This window comes from Nilaparvata lugens, chromosome 11 (genome assembly GCF_014356525.2).
Source record: "Nilaparvata lugens isolate BPH chromosome 11, ASM1435652v1, whole genome shotgun sequence".
NCBI lineage: Eukaryota > Metazoa > Arthropoda > Insecta > Hemiptera > Delphacidae > Nilaparvata > Nilaparvata lugens.
Genome location: NC_052514.1, coordinates 4,598 through 30,199, shown reverse-complemented (window position 1 = coordinate 30,199; position 25,602 = coordinate 4,598). Strand labels below are relative to the sequence as shown.

General features: G+C 35.5%; 2 protein-coding genes across 2 annotated transcripts; both read left to right on the top strand.

The window, feature by feature from the left end:
* Positions 1–752: 752 nt before the first annotated feature.
* LOC120353621 lies at positions 753–3,894 on the top strand. The gene is made up of 2 exons (XM_039438157.1): positions 753–1,099; positions 3,795–3,894. Exons 1-2 carry the CDS (start codon positions 816–818, stop codon positions 3,892–3,894), a joined length of 384 nt encoding a protein of 127 aa, XP_039294091.1. The 5' UTR covers positions 753–815.
* A 23-nt stretch (positions 3,895–3,917) lies between these two features.
* LOC120353620 (bifunctional lysine-specific demethylase and histidyl-hydroxylase NO66-like) lies at positions 3,918–25,180 on the top strand (the record flags this gene model as incomplete). Its single annotated transcript, XM_039438156.1, has 7 exons — positions 3,918–3,972; positions 4,962–5,211; positions 6,847–7,057; positions 9,518–9,621; positions 19,638–19,780; positions 23,022–23,142; positions 24,994–25,180. Coding segments are annotated over exons 1-7 (1,071 nt in total), but the record flags the coding sequence as incomplete, so codon positions are not given.
* Between the last annotated feature and the right edge of the window lie 422 nt (positions 25,181–25,602).

The following is a 25,602-nucleotide window of genomic DNA, read 5'->3' as shown; positions in this document are numbered from 1 at the left end:
CCAAGCTCCTTGCACGCTGGCGTCAACTAGTCTCTCCGACAGCCAATCCCCTACTGGTTTAGGAGGGAACTGGTTGTCGGGACAGTAGACGACAACCAAGCTCCTCTCTCAGGAGCTCGGTTGACACCGTCAAACAATCACCTTGAAAGGGGTTTTGAAAGGAGCTCGGCTGAGGGGGAGCTTAGCTGTTGAAGAGCTTGGTTGGCGCGTTCCCGATATGGCACTGGCCCCTTTCCAGTATACATTTCAAATTTTATGCTATTTCTCTTTCAGTATTTAGGATTTTCATATTTGAGTTGTTCAATTGTTTAACTACTCTTGAAAGTCTATCTTAGCTTTCTATTCAATTAATAATTTAAAATCATGTCAATCTATTCTTCAATTCAATTCTTCTATTCAATCAATCATTTCAATCTATTCTATTGATGATAGAAAGAGTTAGCTAATAATTCACTGTATTCATTTGTTTTCAGATAAGTAATATTTAGAATGGTAAGAACAAGAGAACAAAAAAAGAGCTCTCACAACAATTCCGGCTCTGCGATTTCTCACGGTGATTCTCCAGCTACAAAAAGAAGAAAACAGAAAAGAATACAACATTAATAAACCCAACCCTTTTCGAGGTGTCCCGTTTTTGACAGAGACGACAATCGAAGAGAAATACAGTAAGAAAAACGCACATGGTAATAAAATTTCTCCGACTCATTGGCGGTTTTATACGATGAAAGACATGTTAAAGACAATACTTTGTGGTTATAAAATGTGTTACTTGTGACAAGAGTACGGTGGTTGAAAGAAATGTAGAAGGAGATAAAATGTGCGAAGTGTCGAAATGTACTGAATGCGAGGCTAGGTACACTCAGTCTGATAACCAAAGTCATCCTAGTGAAGCTGTTTCAACACTCGATCAGAAAACTAGCAGTAAAAAATCGCCCAACTCGAAAAATAATAGCAATGATCAATCGTGTAATCAGAAAAGATGTGAGAAAAATTTAGGAGATTTGAGGATTGATATTGTAAAGGATAAAGCTACAAATGTTGGTGATGGGAAAAATCTGCAGTGGTTGCTGCAGCCGTATTCAGTCAAGGACTTTTTCAGGTGAGTTCGTTCTTAGAAAACTTAATATCCATTTATTCGTTTTTTTTCGAAGAATATATCTAGGCTATATTTGATTTTTTGAGTAGTTGAGAAGATGATATTGTGGTATATTCATCTGTATAAATAAAATTTGAACCTCAAATTTTGACAGTCATAAATTTTTCATGTGAGCACCGAATTTGATGATTTTTTGTTGTGTTCGTTATGTTCAGGTCCAGGGTTATGACCTATCAAATTTATAATCCGACTTCAGGACTCTTTCCTACGGTCCTTCAAAGTTTACATGTAATCCTTATGGGAGAAGATTTGTGAACTGGCCACACACAGAAAGCTGTTCTAATCATTGCGTTATCCAACAGTCGTCGGTAGATAGTAGACAAGAGTGTGTGCTGCTCCATAACCGCCCATGTATTTTATTCTAAACGCCCTGACTAAAAACAAAATGACTGTTGTGTGTGTAACCATCCAGCAGTGTGGCATCAGGTTAAAGACTTACATGCTCTAAAGACACTGCTTTGTTTCAAATAATTGTGCTGTTTTCGGTGTTTAGAATTAGGTGTGCATCCAGCTAAAGTTTTTTATGAGATGCATTAACTATTTGGCGGTACGAAGTTCGCCGGGCCAGCTAGTATTAAATAAAAAGACTAAGAAATTGTCAAAAACCACAGATTTTATTGAAAGTTAGAAAGGCCGGTTTCGGTTGTTACACCATTGTCAATCTCTGATAAATGGAATTTATCTGAATATAGTTTAGAAAATTATTAGAGATTGACAATGGTGTAACAACCGAAACCGGTCTTTCTAACTTTCACCAAAATCTGTGGTTTTTGACAATTTCCTTGCCTTTTTATTTAATCTATATTTGATGCCTATTATGAGGTGCACATTGTAATGTTGCTGTACAGTATATCAAGTTTTAAGATTAGAATGGCGACTTTAATGTCTATATCAATTGTGAAAAAATGTAGACTTTTTGAGCGTATGAATCCCATGCGATTCGAAAGCGTGCTCCAGTCAATGAATAATTATTTCATATTTCTCACCACAAATATATGGTCTGCAAGTCGTCATTATAATGTTGAAACTTGAAGAAACATATAGCTGCTTGTAATGGATAAAGTCAAGACTTCAACTGAAGTAGGTTTCACTTTTTGTGTAGTTGAGAAGTTGATATTGTGTTAATTAGGTGTAATTGTGGTAATTATGGTGAAGTAGGTTTAATAATAAATTGTTGAGAAATCGCATTTATTCAAATGCTTATCGATAAATAATAATTATTAAAGAAGAATTCAAAGTTAAATGCAGTAAACCAGCCCGAAGACTTCTGCTACTGCAAATATTGACAACATCTAGCTGTTAACACTTTTGTCAATATTTGCAAAAGCAGAAGTCTTCGGGGTGGTTTACAGCATTTTACTTTGGATTTTTGTTTAATAATAATTATTTATCGATTAGCATTTGAATAAATGCAATTTATCAACAATTTATTATTAATATACTATACTTACTTCAGTTGCAGTCTTGACTTTCTTCATCCATTACGAACAGCTGTATGTTTCATCAAGGTTCAACATTAGAATGAGGACTTTGTGGTGGTTTACCATTACTATTACCATTACAACGAATTTTCGTTTCATTATCATTATGTGGTAATGACAACCCGATAGTCGAGTTTTGGCCTGCTCTACAATCAGTCTCCACCTCTCTCTATCCAGTGCAGTCGTCTTCCATCGTCGTATTCCCAGCTCTCTTAAGTCCTTCTCCAGTTCATCCAGCCAACTGAGTTTTGGGCGTCCCCACTTTCCTTTTCCTTGTACTGTGCAGTACAATACTTCTTTGTGCCCTTGCCGATCCATTCTCTGACGTCCTGCCCATCTTATTCTATTTCCTTTAATTACACAATATGTCAGGTTCCCTGAAAATGGCATAGAGTTCCTGATTGTATCTCCTTCTATAACCATCTTCTTCTCTAACTGGTCCCAGTATCTTACGTAGAATTTTTCTCTCAAATGCGGCTGAAACTCTGCAATCCTCTCTAGTGAGCGTCCAGGTTTCGCTACCATTCGTCATACAGGTCGAATTGTTGTCTTATATATTTTGCCTTCCTGGATAAAAGTCCTGATCCTAGGACCCTGGAGAGTCCAAATGCTCTATTTTCCAGGTAGATCATTCTCTTAACTTTAAGTTTAATAATGATTAATAATAAATTGTTGCATCATATTTGAATTCGATGAGGTGAAAAAGTGATTAGGCTATACAAATATTGTCAAATCCACAAAAATAAGTTTATTTTAAACCAGACTCGAGTTTCTACGCCATACTTGGCATCATCTTCAGTGGAAACTGAGTTGGAAACAGATGATGCCAAGTATGGCGTTGAAACTCAATACTTGGCATCTGCCATACTTGGCATCATCTTCAGTAGAAACTAATTTGGAAACAGATGATGCCAAGTATGGCGTTGAAACTCAATACTTGGCATCTGCCATACTTGGCATCATCTTCAGTGGAAACTGATTTGGAAACAGATGATGCCAAGTATGGCGTTAAAACTCGAGTCTGGTTTTAAATAAACTTATTTTTGTGTATTTGACAATATTTTGTATAATTACTTTTTCACCTCATCATGGAGAAGTTCCACAACATTTATGAATACAGTGTAAACTTAAGTAAATGTTTGAATTTATTTGTACAGAGGCTACTGGGAAATTAACCGCTTAATAAACGCAATTCGCCGCAGGCACTACTCGAGTGCATTCAATCTGACCACAGCGACAGTCGACCAGATTTTCTGACAATGCAATTTTCTTCACCAAGCATGTTTGGACGTCACCTCCTACACAAACGGCGTTCGGGAAACACATATCCTGAAGGTATCAGTTATAAGTATTGTACCAAACATAGAAAAATCTCAAAAAAAAATATCTGAATAAAAAAACTATTGCCTTTTGCTTGAAAAATTGAATAATGCTACGCAACTAGCACTAGCACGTTTGATTAGTAATTATATTGCCATCCTTGTCTATCATTCAACAAAGCGGATAGCGCTACCTCCATCTCGCTTTGCTCTGTTGCTAGATCGTCTTTTTACAATGTAGAATTAACAATTAACATAATATTTCGAATTGATTAAAATTCATCATGAAATTATTGTAAATATAATTTCTTATAATAAAATATAATTGATTATTTAAAACGAGAATGAACAGTTTATATTATATTAATAAACCGGTATCAGTCACCCTCCATAGAAGGCATTGACAAGACAGAGGATAGGCAACATTGTTCTCCTATCTTTCTCCACCGCCATTATTACATGGATGTTACATGGACCACTATAGTCATAGATAAACGATAGCATAGATATCCCATGGTATAGGGCGTTTATGTCGCAAGTTTTACTATTATCTCAAGCCGATAGTTCACATAGTTCTTTCCTATGCAGCTGTGTGACGCTGGTAGTCTCTCATATTGTGCCGTTCATACACTATCACCCCAACAAAACAGTAAAAATTGACAATCGACAGTAATCGGCTTGAGATAACAGTAAAAGTTGCGACATAAATTCCCTATACCATGGGATATCTACTTACGCTATTGTTTCTCTATGCTATAGTGTTCTATAATATGTATTGCTGGCGTTGTTGTGACACATTGTGTTTTTGACAATGAATGATTTGATTTGACAGAGCGTTTGGTAGGAATGATAAGCTGTTCATTCCCCTTGTCTGTGTCTTATGATATATGATCGGGGGTGTAAAACATAACCCTCATGGATGTGTCAGCCAATTTACCTTGTAGATTATACTATAGATGTATTGTAATAAACAGTTTTTTGAAAACGAATAAATTTGATTTGAAGGTCGCGCCCTGCCGCATATCGTGTGGGACTTGTATCGCAACGGTTGCAGTGTGCGGTTTCTGAACCCGCAAGCGTTCATCCCGGACATTCACAGGATCAATTCGGAACTGCAGGAGAAGCTGGGGTTTGTTGGGTGCAACCTGTATCTGACACCGGCCGGGTCACAGGGGTTTGCGCCCCATTACGATGACATCGAGGCGTTTGTGCTGCAGATTGAGGGATCCAAACACTGGAAGGTCTATGCTCCTCTGTAAGTCAATTATCTTCATCAAATATTCTTTAAGAACAGTATAGCCTGGGATTCATTATTAGAGTTAGGCTCAACTCACACTTACGCAACTCAGGTCGAGAAGAGACTCGACTCTAGTTGAGAGCATGTGTTTTCAAATGGTGACAGTCGCGGAGACTAGAGTTGACTGGTCTGAGTGTCACCATTTGAAAACACATGCTGCGTCGAGAAGAGACTCGACTCTAGTTGAGAGCATGTGTTTCCAAATGGTGACATTCAGACCAGTCGACTCTAGTCTCTGAGACTGTCACCACTTGAAAACACATGCTCTCGACTAGAGTCGAGTCTCTTCTCGACGCAGCATGCGTTTCCAAATGGTGACACTCACACCAGTCGTATCTAGTTTCCGCGACTGTCACCATTTGAAAACACATGCTCTCAACTAGAGTCGAGTCTCTTCTCGACGCAGCATGCGTTTCCAAATGGTGACACTCACACCAGTCGTATCTAGTTTCCGCGACTGTCACCATTTGAAAACACATGCTCTCAACTAGAGTCGAGTCTCTTCTCGACCTGAGTTGCGTAAGTGTGAGTTGAGCCTTAGTGTCTGCTTTATATTTTGTATTATTTCACTTACTAATTGTATTCTCGGTCTTTATATAAGCTATTGTTGAAAATGACGTTGTTTGTAACATTTTTATGTTTCTTGACAATAAAAGATTGATTGATTGATTGATGAGATATTTATCTTTTAAGTTTTACCAAGTCAACAGAATTCTTAATAAGAACCTCCTGAAAATGATATATCATGCTCTAGTCAAGTCAATTCTGCAGTATGGCATAGTTGTTTGGGGAGGCTGTTTCAATGTCATATTGCTGAATTATTTGTAGCACAAAAACTGATAATTAAAACTATATTAAGCAAACCCAGGTTCTATCCAACGGAAATGGTTTTTAGTGATTTTGAGGTCATGACTATACGTCAATCATACATAAAAACCGTAATCGAGTACTTAATAAAATATAGATTCGATTTTCCTCTCACATTAAACTCTTCACTTAATTATTATAATCTAAGGGCCACTGCTAACAAATATGTAACCTATAACACTAATATTTAGTGTACAGCTATATAAGACAGTTAATTTACATAGGTACTAAAATAATAAACCTCATTCCAAATCACTTTCTCATGGACAATAAGATCAGCGGAAAAATTAAATTGGATGTAAAAAACTGGACATACAGTAATTTCTTTTTCCATTTAGATATATGACTCGAGATTTCTGCTCCAGCATTGTTTTTTCATTAGCTTTTTTCATTTTTCAGCGGACTCGCTTACCTTTATTCCTCTGTTTTCCTCCTTCCCCCCATTTCTCCCTTCCCTTTTTTCCTCATCACTTCTCTCTTCTCTTCTTCGCCTGCCTATTACATGGGAAACCATAGTTGGCTAGGTATCCTCCTCTCTTTTTCCCTTCTCCAACACACCCAACCACAAAGCCCATGGTTTTTTATATTTGTAACATTTTATTGTATTTTATTGGTTTTGTCTTGTTTTGTGTGTTTTAATAAATTGAAATTGAATTAAATTGATTGATTGATATTGTGTTTGAATCAATTCAAATACTGTTCTCAAATTTCTGTCATTTTGTGCAGATCTGAAGCGGAGACATTGCCAAGGTATTCGAGTAAAAATCTATCGGAATCGGATCTTGGGCCACCGATAATCGATTGTGTTCTGAATCCGGGAGACTTGCTGTTCTTTCCTCGAGGCTTCGTTCACCAGGCCAAAACCACGGATGAGCATTCACTACACATTACATTGTCCGCCTACCAGTGTACGGCCTACATTGATATGTTTGAGAAGGTAATTCTCCCATCATGTTGTTTTATGTTACGTAACCCTTGCTCCGTAAGGGGTCTATTTCAAAACTTGACAAACTAATGAAATTTTGAAGAATTGAAAATAGGCCTATAACCATCTTCGGTTATTTAAGAATCTATGTGCATCAGTATCTTTGAATGAAAATAACTTTTGAACGGTTTGAGTTATCGATGTGCGGTTTCCACTATTCTGAAATTCTGTATCGAAATCATGTATCATATGACCACCTTCCAATTAAAAAAAATGAAGTTGGATTAAAGATAGCGGTTTTAAGATGGCGAACCAAAATTTTGGTTATTTTGATTCCAATAGGATCCTCAATCATACCTATCATCTAGTTTCCCTTTTAAAATAAATTTTCAGCTGTTTCTATTCAACAACTGGTGTCATGACGAATTGAAAACTTGACATAATGGAATTTTAAAGAATTGAAAATAGGCCTATAACCATCCTCGGTTGATTGAGAATCTATATGCAAAATTTCAAGTTAATCAGTCCAGTAGTTCAGACGTGACGATGCGTCAAACATAATTTTACTATTCTGTACGTATATAAGCCAGCTCTTTACTTTATTATAGTAGGTTATAAATATGAAGAACCAAACTAAAGCCCGGTTGCACAAAAGGCTGTTAGATTCTGGTCGTGATTGAATGCCATGAGAACCAATCACGAAATACTTTTTTGAAATGAAGACTTCTCTGATTGGCTCTCGTGGCATTTAATTATGATTAAAATTTAACAGGCTTCTGTACAACTCAGTGTAAGAGCCTTATTATACAGAGACAGATCTGTAATAGAGATTTTTGGAGAGATCACATCAGAAATAATAATCAAACGCTGTATACAATACGAAGAAATAAATTAATTTTTTGGTGAAGAACAATAAAGTTATGAAGTATCCTTTTTTTTTTTTGAGGAGGGAGGGGGTATTGCTCTTGAACGAATGATGGCAGACGGCCCCTACTATGCCATTTCAGTTTCTATGAGCGTTGGAACTTACAACGAGCAATTTTATAGAAACAATGAATCTGTAGTCACAGTGCAACGCTTTTCCGTCAATATTTTAGAGTTGAGGGTCGAGGTGCAGTGTCTGATCGAAATACTGTACCCCGATGGGTTACAGCGTTTAGAAGTACTGGTTTCTCTGTTGGTTTCTCTGGAAACCACCTGGTCTTCCCCGTTCAGTTCGTTCTCCGGAAGATAAAGACCGAGTTAGTGTTGTCTAGTCCTGAGACCATGCCGTCTAGTTGATCGTCTAGGACTAAAAATATCAACTGCTTTTTGACTCGGTCTACATTTTCTGGACGGGGAAGATCAGGTGGTTTCTTTTTCATCACAGAACCAGTACTTCTAAACGCTGTAACCCATCGGAGTGCAGTAAGTATTTCAATTAGGCACCTCAACATTCAAATCTGAAATATTAACTGAAAAGCGTTGCACTGTGACTACAGATTCATTGTTTCTAAAAACACTGCTCGACAGCGATACACTCTGTTGTACGTTCCAACGCTCATAGCAACTGAAATGGCATAGTATGTGCCGTCTGCCAACATTGGTTCAAAGGTAATACCCCCTTCCCGTCGCCGAGTACTCGCCGTTTGAAAAACATGCGCTTCTTCTGCACCATCTTTTAGTAAGATCAATTTTGAATTTATAGAAAACTGCTATGTTGATGAGGCTAAAAGCCAAGTAGGATAATGGTTCGTAATATTTTTCAACGCTCTATACACTATGATGAACTAGATTATTATTTGATTTGCAGTATTTCAAAGTAATAATTATAAGGAATATCATATTTATAAGTATGATGAAGAGTTTGTGTTTTCTTTAAAACGCTGTGCACACTATGAATAGCTAGACTTAATTATTATTTATTATTTTACAAAGACGACTTTCTAGAAGTATTTTAAGCCTAGGTGATTATGATGGGATGAATGATAATACAATGAAGGTAGAGTTATGAATGAATAAAAATTATAGGTTATGCTATCCACTTGATTTGATTCCACTTTTCAGTCCAGAAATAAACAAACTAGAAATTTTGAATTTGATTTGATTAAAAACCGGATATAATAGAATGATTATATTCAATAAACTCTCAGAACTTAAAAATATTGAGTTATTTAGACAAATTTTGAATCAGAAAACACAAACTAATTCACTGAAAGCACAGCTGTGCTTATTTGACATGCACTTGAATCAATTGAAAAGTTACAAAAAACTACTGTAAAAATGAAGTTCAAGAGTTATAACAAAGCATGAATTAAAGAATTATCCAACGATATTAAGCAATGAATTGAGGTGCAATTTATTGATGATCATGCTTATATCAAATTTTCACGTTTTTTATGAAACATTTTAAATTTCTGGAGTGATTACTTGAAGATTTTTCTTGACTACATAGGGAGGAGTCAATATTTAAAAAAAATCATAATTTTTCAGGTTATTCCAAATGTTCTGAAAGAAGCAGCTTCCAAATCGGTGAAACTGAGAGAAGGGCTTCCTTTAAATTATGCGCAGACGTTTGGAATCACAAGGAATTCAAAGTAAGTTCCTGTTAATACAGACAGAGTGATTTATAAAAGGACTTTACAACTTTGAAAGCACATAGATATTTATTAAAATTACTTGCAGTACTGAGAAAGGTGTTATTTTGTCACAAAACACTTCAAGATTAAGGTGTGGGTGCTATTTTGGTTAGATGTAACAGCCGTTGGTAATGCGACATACATCCCACCGATAACCGATTTCTTGCCACAGTCGTAGCAGCATATTAGGCGTAACTTGTGCAACCGCAGCGATCCGAATGTGATCCGATTTATGAGGTCATTAAGCTTGTCTGGTAGAGGCGAAACATAAACCTTATCCTTGATGAAACCCCTCAGTAAGAAATCCACCGGTGTTAAATCCTGTGAGCGAGGTGGCCATGCAATTGGCCGTGCATGGTAAATCCAGCGAAGATTAAAGCAATCGTCTAAAAAATCCTGAACGTCTCCGTGGAAATGAGCTGGTGCACCGTCATGCTGAAAGTAAAAGGGCACTTGTTCAGCATGACGGTGCACCACCTCATGCTGGAGAAGTTTCGAATTTTTTAGACAATTTCTTTCAACTTCGCTGGATTTACCATGCACGGCCAATTGCATGGCCACCTCGCTCACCGGATTTAACACCGATGGATTTCTTCCTGTGGGGTTTCATTAAGGATAAGGTTTATGTTCTGCCTCTACCAGACAAGCTTAATGACCTCCGAAATCGGATCACTGCGGTTGCACAAGTTAGGCCTGATATGCTAGTACGAGTGTGGCAAGAAATCGATTATCGGTGGGATGTATGTGGCATTACCAACGGCTGTCACATCGAACCAAAAAACACGCACACCTTAAACTTGGAGTGTAAGTAAATTCTGTAAGTAATTTTAACTAGTAGTTCTGTGAACAGTAGACCTCGCGCTTAGTAAGTTACATCGACCTGTTGTTGTTTTCTCAAGAATTAATAAATAATTGATCAATTAAAAATGTCTAGAAAAAATCCTAAATAAACATAGAGCTTTCTGTCCTATCGTACCGTGACGTGTCGTCCCGGAATGTGAGTGTGAGCGCTTTTATCAGGTCTGGCTGCCGTCGATACGCCAATCCAATCAACCCATCAGAGAACATTCTGTGTTGTCGTGTTGGCGAAAAATTGGTGTGTTGAAATTATCAAAATAAAATACCATAATGCTAATTTCCTACAAACTTCATTTCTCACTTTTCATGATTTTAGAAATCAATCTCTTCTCAATAATATTTGTTGCAATTTTAATCATCAGATTAAAAAAGAAAAATGTAAAAAAAATGTTTTCAATAACTCCAAACTAGAATCATGTCCTCAGCTTATGGAAAGACAAAGTTAGTAGACAACTCTTTGAAAGTTAAAAAAGCAATCAATGTGAATGGCGGAGGAGTACTTCTTGTGATGGACTCTAGTGTAGATAAAAATAACATTTTTAGCTATTCTACGCTACAAGATGCTAAATTCGAGGTAAGTGAGCCACCTAAAATTAAACCTAAATTGGTAATATACAATGTCCCTGCCGAGTGGAGTCAAGAAGAATAGTTGGCGATATTTTCAATAGGAACTTTCAAGATTATATTTCACTTGAAAATTCAGAAATTCTTTTAAACCAATTTTCAAGATAGGCCCAAAAGATAGGAAGCAGGTTACTGGGTTGTAGAATGCGCAGCAGATATTAGAAATAAATTAAAAATATGAGAAGAGTATTTATAGACTGGTCATCAAGCAATGTAAAAGACTTTGTATCAGTAAGTAGGTGTTTCAATGCAATGGACTTGGCCACATCGGACGTTTCTGTTCCCAGGAACACAACACATGCAGCCACTGTGCAGAGACCAATCATGATATCAAGTCGTGTCCAAATCTAAATAAACCCAGTATGTATAAACTGTAAAAACGTAACAATCCAGCTAACCACAAAGTAAGTGACAAAAACTGTCCGGAGTATGAAAAGGCGCTGAGGAAGGTTGTTGAAAAGACCGACTATGGGTATTAAAAAGATTTTTCTCGGTGCCTTGCAACACTTCAGTAAACAGAAAGTTTCTATTGTTACACAAAATAATATTACCATAAGAATATATGTGAAACACTAGATACATTTAAAATGTTCAACATGACTGTTAAAACCCAAAAAGTAGAATCAATCTTGTTTATAATTATGGTGAATATGTAGATTTAGTTATCTCGTATGCATGTAAAGAAGGAGACAGCATGATGTTATCTAAGGGGCTTTCAAAATTCTTACAATGCTCCAAAATTGATTTTAACGAATGGTTACAACTTCCTGACACTGAGGTTAAAATATGTTAAGGCCTTTTCTGTAGAATCTCACTGTCCTGTATTCATTGTAGAAACAAGCAAACAAGCAAACAAGCTCAACTAGATTTAATATATGCTTGCTCTACTTAACAGGTGGAGTTTGGATAATTACCCTTTAGTGATAGGAATTGATATTTTTAACTATTCAATTCAAGATAATATACCGTCAATAAGTATGCTGAGTTCTGTCCTTGAAAATGAAGCCCTTCGCTTTGTATTTTATAATCAAGGGATTAGAATTTGATTACTTGGAAATACCCAGTCAATTTAATAACAGCGATACTGAGTATCCTGCTGTTTCTTTGAGGGTATATCAAAGTACGAAAGATATATTAATACAATGATAGACCTACGTAATCTCCTTGAAAAGGCGGATGCTGAAAATGCTAAAATATATAAAGAAGTTCTCAATAGTATATACAAAGACGTAACGAACAAAACATTGATGCTGTGAAGAGAAAAAATATGAACATATTTGATAATGATATGAAGAAATTTTTATTCAAAACAAACACTTTTTACAGAATGGGGTATAGTCTAGAAGAAGGAGGCAAATATGTTGAATTCCTAGAAGCCGAAAATAAGTTCAAACCACTGAAAAATACATATTAGTCACTAAAGATACAGAACTTATGCTGGAGGCGAGCTAATAACTAAAATAAATAAAATACACATCAACAAGCCTCTATTCCACAAGTCAGTTGGATAGAAGGAGTACCTGGCTGTGGAAAATCTACATATATCATAAGAGAACACACGCCAGGAAAAGATCTAGTATTAACTCAAACTAGAGCAAGCATTAAAGATATAAGAGAATCAGTCTCAAGACGTTACACAAAAGAGAACTTATCTATCCAGCTTAAATTAATTATAGGACAGTAGCATCCTACATAATAAATTCGGGCAAAAAATATGAAAAAGTTTACATTGATGAGGGACTAATGATGCATGCGGGATACATCGGATTTATGCAGAATTGAGTGGAGCAACGGAAATATAGTAGTAGGTGACTCCAACCAGATACCTTACATAGAAAGATCTCCAGTAGTTACCAAGTGGAACAAAATTTCAGATTTCTGTGAGCCTGAGGAATATATAACAATGACTAAGCGGTGTCCTGTAGCTGTTTTGCCCATTGATATAATATATAGTTAGATGACTAGCTATACCTTCAAGCGTTTGGAAGAGTGATGCCTCTTTCATTTCTCGTCGCCATTGAAAATCGGGCAAGAAGTCAGGCGCCCAGGCAGACTTATATGGGAAAACATCGACTTTCATTGCGTTATATCTTTTGACATACTTGATGGATTTCAATATAATTTTTTTTCAACTTTTCGTCATTTCCATTGCTATATGATACAATGATTTGATCATTGAACATTATTTTTAACTCGACCAAACATCTAATTTAGTGAACCTACCTCACTACAGATTTTGTCCATTCTATTAGAAAATGAATCTCATTTTTACAATATTTTTGTCTATTGTAATTAGGATATGGAAAAAAACATATTATAGATCGCTGATATTACTGTATATTTTATTAGATGGCAAATAATAATAAATTAATCATTATCACAATATTTCGTGAAACTGTTTCCATTCGTTTTGCAACTAAGTATAGGTACCTAACTATACTCTATACTCCGATATTAATATAAGATAATAAATAACTACATATTATAAGACGGGAAAAATAAAACAAAAATTATAGATTGCTAATATTACCGTATATTAATTAGATGGCAAATAATAATAAATTAACCGTTATCACAATATTTCATGAAACTGTTCTCATTCGTTTTGCAACTTAAGTATAGGTATACCTACCTAACTATACTCTATACTCCTATATTTTATATAAGATAATAATAATAAACCGTTATGATACAGTAATAAGCCATCAATGCTATATGCCAGTGAGACCCTAAATCTCAACAGGAAAGCTGATCTAGAAAATTTGAAGAAAGAAGAAAGGAAAATAATTAGAAAAATTCTAGTCCGAGATTACCTGAGAATGGTTATAGATTACAGAAAAATAGCACAGTTGAGCAACATTAATACATTATAGACACTAATAATCCTATCGAGTGACCTGGCTGGCTCAGGTCTGGTGTCAGAGTTTTCAGGTCGCAACTGATCAATTTCGGGTTTCTGACATGACCTAACGACTGCTTTTTAGGCAGCCGGGACCGACGGTTTAACGTGTCCATCCGAACACGGGTCGATAATAATAACTACATATTATAAACGGGAAAAATAAAACAAAAATTATAGATCGCTAATATTACCTATATTTTATTAGATTGCAAATAATAATAAATTAACTGTTATCACAATATTTCAGATTACTTATTATTAGTCTTACAACTTAAGTATAGGTACCTAACTATACTCTATACTCTTATATTTCTATAAGATAATAAATAACTACATATTATAAGAACAGGAAAAATAAAACAATAGATGATGAAGAATTTATAGACAATTTTAGCAAATAATATTTTTTATAATACAAATTTAGCATACAATATTTTCATAGTTCACAAATATTACAATATAAGACAAATTATGGAATGGAATGGAATATGGATACCTACATTGGATCTATGGAAATAAAATATTCATTATAATATTACCGAAACTATATTTTATTACTTGGCAAATATGATAATGAATCAACTAAGCACAATATTCCTTATAAATACCATTCTTTGAATATTTTTTATTGCTTCAATAGAAAAATATTAACATTTGAAAAAGGCTCTTTTTCTACACAACGAATACGAATACCCGACTTCTTGCCCGATTTTTCTGGTAGCTACACTAGCGCAGTGGCATCATAGCGGACTTCGCTCTTCTTAATCTTATTTTCTATATCAATGGTTTTGCCCTTCAATCATTCTACCACGAAATCAGCACAAAAAACCCCCAAATAAAATCTATACTTCCAACTTTCAAAAACGGCGAAACTCATCAGCTAAAGGAAGATACTCTGATACTGACATTTACGCAAAAAGAGAAACAAATTCTAAGTGATTCAATGAAAAAATATAAGTCTCAAAGAATTAACACAATTCACGAAGCACAGGGGCTCACATCAAAGGATGTAGTATTAGTGAGAATTGACACAAGAGACAATACAATTTATAACAGTGTGCCGCATGCTATTGTTGCAATATCCAGGCATACAGAAGTTTCAGGTACTAACAACAGGCTACAATGATGCAATTCAGGACATAATTGATAGAGTGAAGGACAGCAGAGAAGAGCTTTTGGTCATGGAATCGAGAAAGGTTGTTGAAAGGAGAAGCTAATACTAACAAAATTGATCATGGCTGATATCGATGAAATCCTTACATCACTGGAAACTGATAACTTCACTCCAGAAATCGATGACTACATTATTTTGTTCCTTCCAAAATGGAAAAAATGTTGAATTTTTAAATATTTTTTCAACTATATCCGTAGCCTCCATGCAAATTTCAACCAGCTCATTTGTTGTATAAACAGCTTAAAAACTGATATACATGTAATTGTTCTAACCGAAACTTGGCATACCGAGAACATGCCATTCACTTACAAGATCTCAGGTATCACCGAAGTAAATAATGCTCAAAGATGAACAAATGCGACGGTCTGTGCATTTATGTTAGAGATAATATTGATGTCTGTGAGATTGCCTGTAACATAGTTGATGCCAATCTTTGTGCTTGGAATTGAAAATGTCGGATGAAAAAATTTTTAGAATTATAGGAATTTATAGATCACCTAGAAATCAAAACACTGAGAATTTTATCAGCAGTCTAAATAACTTCCTCGATAATATACCTAATTCAATAACTGTTTGCATGGTTGTGATATAAATATTAATATTCAATCAACTAGCACACAGGTTCAGGAATACCTGCATATTTTACTGAGCAGAGGTTATAAGTCTTATATAAATGGGAGTCTCGACCACAACTGAATCGTGCATAGATCACATATTTTTCAAAAATAACAGCAAATTCAACTATATTTTTGGAAATATTTTCAAAACAACAATAACTGATCATTATTCTGTACTATTACACTTGGGTAATGAGAAAAATCCTGAAACCACTTCACATAGAAACAGGCCTACAAATAACGTTAAAATTGCATACAACTACAAACTAATTGCTGAAAAATCGGAAAAAGAAAATTGGAATACTATTTTTGGAAATGATGATACTATAGATACCCTAGTTGACAATTTTGTGGATCGTATAAATGGTTTTATGGATTCAAGTAAAACTGAGAAGTATATTCCTCGCCGAAAGCGTCCCTTAAAACCTTGGATTACGGACGGAATAATAAGATCAATTATTATACGGGATAAAATGCATGATAAAATAAGAAAAGGCCCTGCAGATGCTGATTCGATAAATACATACAGAGTTTATCGTAATACATTGAATAGGCTCATAAGTGAGGCGAAGGATAACTATTATAGGGATAAAATAGAACAATGTAACACCAATAGTTCAAAGCTTTGGAGCTCATTAATGAGGCTATCGGGGAGGGGAAGAAAGAGTGTTGTAAAATTGGAGTTGATGCCAAGAGGTTGAATGACTTTTTCACCAATGTTGGGGAGAGACAGGCTAAAACTATAAACAATGATCCCACAAGCTCTCCAAATTTCAATTTCAACAACGATGTAATTGAAACTCCTCTACCGAATTCCTTCTTTATGAGACCGACAAACTTCAATGAAGTTCAAGCGACAATAAAAGAGCTGAAAAATAACTGCACCCCAGGCTTGGATAATCTCAATAACACAGTACTCAAACATATAAGCCACACTATTTCACAGCCGCTTTCCGTGATTTTCAACAAATGCTTTGAACAAGGCTACTTCCCTAAACATTTCAAAACCGCCAAGATAAAACCTTTATTCAAGCAAGGAGATCCCTTGGACCCAAGTAACTACAGACCAATCAGCCTTATTAGTAATCTAGCAAAAATCATGGAGAAAATTATAAAGAAGAGATTAGTTGTGTATTTGAACAAGCATAAAATAATAGATAAGAATCAATTTGGATTCCAGACTGCGAAAAGTACCGAAGATGCGTTAATTGAATTTTCTAATACTGTTTCACAAAACTTGAATTCCAATTACAAATCTATAGCAGTTTTCCTGGATATTAAAAAAGCCTTTGATACTATACCAATAGTTTTCTTTACAATAAACTCGAAAGATATGGCTTTAGGGGAATATTTCTAGAACTCATAAAGAGCTACTTGAGAGATAGAACCCAGTCTTTAACAATCGACGGACTTACTGATGTCTCCAAAATGACCTCCTACGGTTTGCCTCAGGGAACGGTACTATCACCAATCCTCTTTATATTATATGTCAATGACTTATTAAAGCTGAAATTAAAAAAAACGCCACAACTATATCATTCGCAGATGACACTGCAGCTATTTTCCATGTGGAATCTTGGACTGGGGTACATGAAATTGCAGAACAGAACTGTTTGCTCATAAAAAATTGGTTGGACAGAAACACCCTGAGCCTGAACATTGAAAAAACCAATTACATCACCTTCGCATTCAATACAACTGGTAAACCTGATGAGAATTTAAATCTGAAACTCCACTCAAACTGCAACAATAACTGCACCTGCCCTACTATTAAAAGAGTCAAAAGTACCAAATATCTAGGTGTCCAAATAGATGAAAATTTGAAGTGGGACATACACATAAAATTTATTTGCAGAAGAATGAGATATCTATCCTATAAATTCTACGAAACAAAAAAAATTCTGAACTCAAAACATCTAAAAATGGTTTACTTTGCACTGGTCCAGTCCATAATTCAGTATGGTATATCCGTATGGGGGGGCTGCTATAATTCTCACTTAGAAGAGCTTTTCATAATTCAAAAATCAATAATCAAAACAATTTAAATAAACCCAGACTTTACCCAACCGACTTGACTTTCAAAGAGTTTAATGTGTTAACAGTTAGGCAGTTGTACGTAATAAATGTAGCGAAATATATAATCAAACATAAAGCTAATTTTCCTTGCACAAATAACACAATCAATAACCTGTACAATCTGAGACCCTCCTCAAATAAGTATCTTATGTACAATACAAACATTGAAACCATCAGAAGACAACTTATATATTTAAGCACTAAATTGATAAATAAAATTCCTGAAGAATATATCTGCTGCGCAAAATTGACTAGAAAAATAAAACATGATATTAGTATTTGGATTAAAACGAACTATTTTTTCTACCTGTAAATTAAACAAAGTAAAAGAGGAACTTAGTGTTTTTGTGTGCTCACTTACCAATCTAGTGTGGACCTTTTGATTTATTTTTCTTTATTAAATTAACTATCCTATCATCCCACCTCACCTTTTTTCCTAATCCTTTATTTTCCCTCTCAAGGATTGAAAGCCTTCCTAGTACATGGGTAACCATAGTTGGAAGAGCTTCAATCCCACCCCTTTACACCAAATTCTGAATTAGCATCTTGTACGGACATTTTTGTACTAATTCTGCTAGTTGTTTATTCTTGTTGTAATTTAATATTACTTGTATTTTATGTATGTGTGTAAAGGAAAATAAATTGAAATTGAAATTGAAACTGTCTACTAACGTTGATGGAAAGATACATTTTCAATGTTCGATGTTTTTGAACGGGTAGTATTATTGACCGAGCGAACTGAGGTCTAAGATTCAAGTCGACGGTTTGGCATTTCTCTTAATGTTCAAATGTTTAAATGTTTGAATGTTTGTTTAAATGTTTGAATGTTTGTTTAAATGTTTGAATGTTTATGTGTTGCGCATTTACGACGAAACGCGGTAATAGATTTTCATGAAATTTGACAGGTATGTTCCTTTTTTAATTGCGCGTCGACGTATATACAAGGTTTTTGGAAATTTTGCATTTCAAGGATAATATAAAAGGAAAAAGGAGCCTCCTTCAAACGCCAATATTAGAGTAAAAATCAGACTATAGAATTATTCATCATAAATCAGCTGACAAGTGATTACACAGATGTGTGGAGAAGCCAGTCTATTGCTGTATTTCCATGACGTCTATAGTTTCAATCAGGTACCGTACTTGTGGATGAGAATACTGCGTGAGGTCTACTGTTCACAGAACCACTAGTTATATTTCTACATTTATAAAACGATCTGGCAAAGTTGCGGAGCTGGATAGAGCTATCTGCTTTGTTGATTGATTGATTTGTCTGTATATTTAATATTAATTTCTTTCATTTTATAGAGTAGTTTTTCAACATCCTGTTTCCCTCGATATTGTTATTATGTTATTTATAGCGACTCATTCCTGCGCTCAGGTTAAACCTTTGCAGGGATTTTTTCTTCTCAATGTGTCTTGTAAATTGTCATATAAGGATTAGGTTAGACAAGTTTTGTGAAAGTGTTGTATTTTATACTGTAAATTTGTTTTTTGAATAATAAATGATTTTGATTTTTTTTTGATTAGCTGCCTTTATTTAAAACCTAGGAGGGCGAAGTTGGGGCGCAGCCGGCCCTCTCTTGTACTTAAACCTCAAATATTAATATATGTTGATTGAAAGACAAGGATAGCAACACCAATGTAAATCGTATACTTCAATATTATAACGTGTACCTCACTGTAGTAAATTTTCAGTGCTAATGAGTTGACGTTCTGATTTCAGATACTCGGATGCGCGGTCAATATACAAACAGAAATTGAAAGAAATGTTGCATGATTTGGTGGAGAATATGGACTATGATGCGGCAGTCGATGAGTTTGCAGCTGTCAAACTGCACGACGATTTGCCGTTGTACCTGACTGATGGTGAGATTACGTATCATTTTATTTGATACACGTATCATTTTCCTTGCTACACGTATCACTATATTTGATACATGTATCATTACATTTGACACTCGTATCATATTTGTTACAAGTATCATTATATTTGATACACGTATCATTTTCCTTGCTACGTGTATCATTACATTTGACACTCGTATCATATTTGTTACATGTATTATTATATTTGATACATGTATAATTACATTCGACATTCGTATCATATTTGTTACATGTATTATTATATTTGACACTCGTATCATTATATCATTATAAGCCTATTTGATACATGTATCATTATATTTGTTACATTGATTTATTCATAGAATTCTGTACAAAAATATTCATAGGAAATTTAACAGAAATATTATAAAGTTGAGAAAACATAACCTACTTTCTTGTCTAGTAAATGAATCAAATTCGAGGGAGGAACAGTTTTGTTTCTCCCTCGATTATTCTAATGAATAATTGTGTATTATTGAATCGATAATCGAAATATTATAATTGTCCGAACGCAGTGAGGTCTATGTTTCAACTCGATATTCTTAAATTGTAAGTATGTAACGCATTTAAGGTCAAACGCTTTGATAGAATTCTATGACATTTGGCAGGAATATTCCTTTTTTAACTGCGCGTCGATGTATACACAAGGTTTTTTTGAAATTTTGCATTTAAGGATAATATGAAAGGAAATGAATTTCCTCCATACTCCGATAACACTATGTATATTGTAATATATCATCTATTCTGAAGATAGGAGTAATCAGACTATATAATTATCCATAATCAATCAGCTGACAAGTGGATTATTCATTGCATGCATTACACAGATGTCTGCAGAAGTCAGTGAACAGGTGGCACCAGATACTTGTGGATGAGAAAACTGCGTGAGGTCTACTGTTCACAGAAATACTTGTTTCATTTATTTATTTGTAGAATTCTGTACAAAAAAAGTCATGGAAATTGGACAGAAATATTATTAAATTGAGAAATTAATCTTCTTTCTGGACTAGTATATGGATCAAAACAGTATATGGGAGAAACAGTTTTGGGCTGTGACTGTTGGTCCTCCCCAGCTATTTTAATGAATTGTGTATCATAATTGATCAATAAAGGCATTATTATAATACATACAATTGAGGAAAAAACAACAGGCATTCGTCCTAAACTTATTAAACCCCAATTTAAAATAGACAGTCTTGTGTTTATTTAGAGTTGATGATTTGATTCACAAACAATTTCAAGATCCAAAAAAAATTAAAGATTTTTATACTGCATGTCGGTTTAAGGCGGATTCCAACGTTTCAGTACCAGCATACAGTAGATAAAAGATAGCATAAAATGATATCCCATGGTATAGGGTGTTTATGTTTTGAATTTCAATTTTTAACTCAAGCCGATAGTCCTAGTAGTTGTTTTTTTGAAGCTATGTGAGGCTGGTAGTCTCTCTTACTGTCCCGTTCTTACACTTTCACCACAACAAAACAGTAATATTGGACAGTTGTCGACAGTAATCGGCTTGAGTTAACAAAAAATCTGCTTGAAATTTGGAACATGAACGACCTATCCCACAGTATACATACAGTATGGAAACTCGGCTAGTACCCTGGCACAAAAATCCGCCATCTTGTTAGAAAGTTCCGCATTGTAATAGTATTGATGGGATGTTCGGATCACTTTACTGATCCGGATCAATTGATCTCGTTCACTGCCGCGAGTCAATCATAAGACCAGGATTGGAACCTCCTAAGGTCACGTGACGTGTCTAGTATTTGTGCCATGTAAAAAGGCATTGGTTGGATAGGCGTTTGATTGATAGTTACCATTCTGTATCTATTCTGTGCCTATACCATGCTATATCTTCTTATGCTATCTTTTCTCTATGATAATACTGTCTAATCACTATCACTGTAGTGATCCGTGGTCTAGTGGATAGAGTGCTTGCGTAGCAACCTAGAGATCCCAGGTTCAAACCCACTCAGAGCCAAAATTTTTTGAACAGGTCACTCCCGTGTTATCGGATGGGCACGTTAATTGTTGGTCCCGGCTGAAGTATGACAGTCGTAAGGCTCATTGACGGCTCAAATGATATATTCGGGCGAGGTGCAACTTCCGTCAGGAACTCCCCACCAATAAAAGCCATACGAATATACAGGGTCTGTATAATAAGTAACCGGACTGACCTCAGGAAATTTTTATTGGCAAAATATGTACAATTTTTCTTTAGGAATCTTCAAAGTAGTCCCCATTGGAGTCGATAACACACTGATACCGGATTTTCCAATCCCTGAACGCTCCCTGGAAGTGGGCAACCTTTATGCTGTCTAGAGCCCTCGTCGTAGCACGTTGAACGTTTTTCAGAGTCCCGAACCGCGTCCCCTTAACTTGTCTCTTGATCTTGGGGAACAAAAAGATGTCCGGTGGTGCCATAAACGGGCTGTAAGGAGGATGTGGCAACGTTACCCTCCACTGTTTCGCCAACTGCTCGGTGATGAGCAGGCAGGTGTGCGACGGAGCATTGTCGTGATGGAGGATCCACGAATTGGCAATTCCGACTTGATGAACCCGGGTGGTTAGTCGACGGAGCAACTCTCTGTAGTACTGGCCGTTCACAAAGAGTTAGTGTCACCCGGGCAAACTGTAAACGGCCAGTACTACAGAGAGGTGCTCCGTCGACTAACCGCCCGGGTTCATCGAGTCCGTCTGGGGATTGACGATTCGTGGATCCTCCATCACGACAATGCTCCGTCGCACACCTGCCTGCTCGTCACCGAGCAGTTGGCCAAACAGTCGAGGGTAGGCTAACGTTGCCACAACCTTAAGCTGCGTACACATATTCGCGCTTCCAACCAGCACCGAGCACGCTCCTCCCTCGTACCGCCCTCGTACCACCATCGAACCACAGTCGCACCGCCCACGCACCCATCATGAACGTTATGGAAGATGTTAGATCTTCTCGCGTTCCCCGGTCGAACTACTGTTGCTCGCCGGTCGATCATCAATCGCTCTGCTGAGTGACGTTCGGTTGCGGAGCAGAGCGAAAGTCTGTACGCACCTTTATATAAGGCGTGATTCGCCTGTATACATTGCTGTTCGGAATGGATTGATAAACCATAATCTTTATTCTATTCAATTCAATTTTCCATTATTCTACATATATTATTGTATCAAGCTGATCCTATTAATTTAGATTTTTGTTGAAGTTGAAATCTTTGTTTTCCAGGTGTAAAAAAATGTACAGTATTTGGAAATAGGAACACGATAGATCCTGATGGTAAAGTTAGTAAAGTTGTTCAGTTACAGCTTGATTCAAAAGTTTCCTTACTTCAACTGAATATTTGTAGGTAAGTTAAGTAGATATATTTTGTATTTTAATTGATTTTAGTTGAGATTTATGATTATTCTACAAATATTAATTAGGGAATAGTGAATTTAATGAGTGCTGATACATTATCCTATTATATTAAGCGAGAAACTTCTGTATATCTGTTTATATTTGTATATCGCTGGTTATCTGGTCATTTTTATATTTTTATATCTGGTTATTTATGCTCAACGGATCTCGAAAACGGCTTAAACGATTTTCACGAAATTTGGAACATAGTAGGTGTATGATATAAAAATTCGATTGCACTAGGTCTCATCCTTGGGAAAACTCGCTGAACGACATTAAAAGGATAATTCATCCTTGGCTGAAACAGCTGAGACTTTCGTCGCCTGTGGATAGTAAAAAGTGAGCGAGTGATTCTGTGGAAAATCAAAATATTGCATCCCCGAAATTCATAAGCTGACGTATGGCCAGCTGTAAAATATAAACACGATTATTTTAGGGAATTGTGTTCTGTTTATCAATAAATAAAAATAACGAGCGAAGCTCGGTGCCCCGATATTATAACTAACTAGCTTACCCGGCGAACTTCTTACCGCCAAAAAGTCAATGTATATCATGTCACACTTGACTTTATTTGGTGAATCATGAAATTTATCTGACAATCAATATTTTTATTTACATCTCAATACTGACTTCCTATGTGCTTAAAACTACCGTTTTAATACCAGTAAACAATTTTATCACAAAGTGACGTGTTTATTACAGCTGGTAAGTTTAGATGCTAAATCATCTAAATAAATCATATCACTACATGATCTTGAATCATGATGATATTCCCGTTCTACGTTAGCCGCTCGGCCGACAGTTTCGAAAACATAGGTCTGTAAATGGATTAATATATAATTATTATTAGCCCCTCTATTAAAATTTCTGGTCAGAAACCATCCCCAATATTCACACAACATATTCACAAAGTTTCATGCCGTTCTGTGTCAAGTAGTTTTCGAGTCTATAGGGAAGAAACAAACTAACACACGAACAGACATTCATTATATATATATATATATATATATTATATATATATATATAATATATATATATATATAATAATGATATAATGATATATATAGATATCATTAACTTAACATCTTCGGCTCGGTTGTTGCACAAACGCCTGTTAAATGTTAACCGTGATTAATTGCCATGAGATCCAATCAGAGAAACGTTAAAAAACCATCTCTGATGAGAAATGTTTTAAAAATCCCCTTTTCTGATTGGTTCTCATGGCATTTAATCGTGATTCAAATTTAACAGGCTTTTGTGCATCCGGCTTTAGATCTATAATTTTTATCAGAAACCTTGTTTTCATTGACCGAGCGAAGTGAGGTCTAAGATTCAAGTCGACTGTTTGGCATTTCTCTTAATGTTTAAATGTTTGAATGTTTATATGTTGCGCATTTACGGCGAAACGCGGTAATAGATTTTCATGAAATTTGACAGGTATGATCCTTTTTAATTGCGCGTCGACGTATATACAAGGTTTTTGGAAATGTTGCATTTCAAGGATAATATAAAAGGAAAAAGGAGCCTCCTTCATATGCCAATATTAGAGTAAAAATCAGACTATAGAATAATTATTATCATCATAAATCAGTTGACAAGTGATTACACAGATGTGTGGAGAAGCCAGTCTATTGCTGTATTTCCATAAGGTCTATAGTTTCAATCAGGTACTTGTGGATGAGAATACTGCGTGAGGTCTACTGCTCACAGAACTACTAGTCTATAAGTATGTGAAGTGTGGTCCACGTTATAACGGCAGTGGAGAAATATTGTCATTTTCATTCATCATATTTTTTCGCAGGTTAGTGAAAGAGGATGAGCGTTATCTGCTGTACCATTCCATGAGCAACTCCCTGGAATACCATGAAAGAGACAGGGAATTCTTGGAGGTTCCCGAGGATAATATTGAGGCTGTGAGACGTCTTTTCCACTCCTACCCGAATTATGTGAAAGTTGCCGATCTGCCCATAGATGATGATGAAGCCAAGGTGTGTAGCAACTGTTTTCCATTAATTTTGCTCTTCTTTTTCAAGTTCTTGAAGTATAATCATAGAGAAACAATAGCGTAAGTAGATATCCCATGGTATAGGGCGTTTATGTCGCAACTTTTATTGTTATCTCAAGCCGATTACTGTCTATTATTTTCGGTTTTTACTGTTTTGGCCGGGTATAAAATCAAATCATCGTTTATTGCCATAAAACATACAATATGTTGAGACAATCGTCATTATTAATTAAAAAAAGAAAATACGAGTTGAAGAACTCAACTATCACAGATAAAACTTATACTACACACTACAATCCACACATAACTAAAATAATAAGAAAACAAAGATATTGTCAATTTCACTAAAAATTTATTTAAAACTTTTAAAACAGAACCATGGTTTCACGTAGTTTAAATCTAATA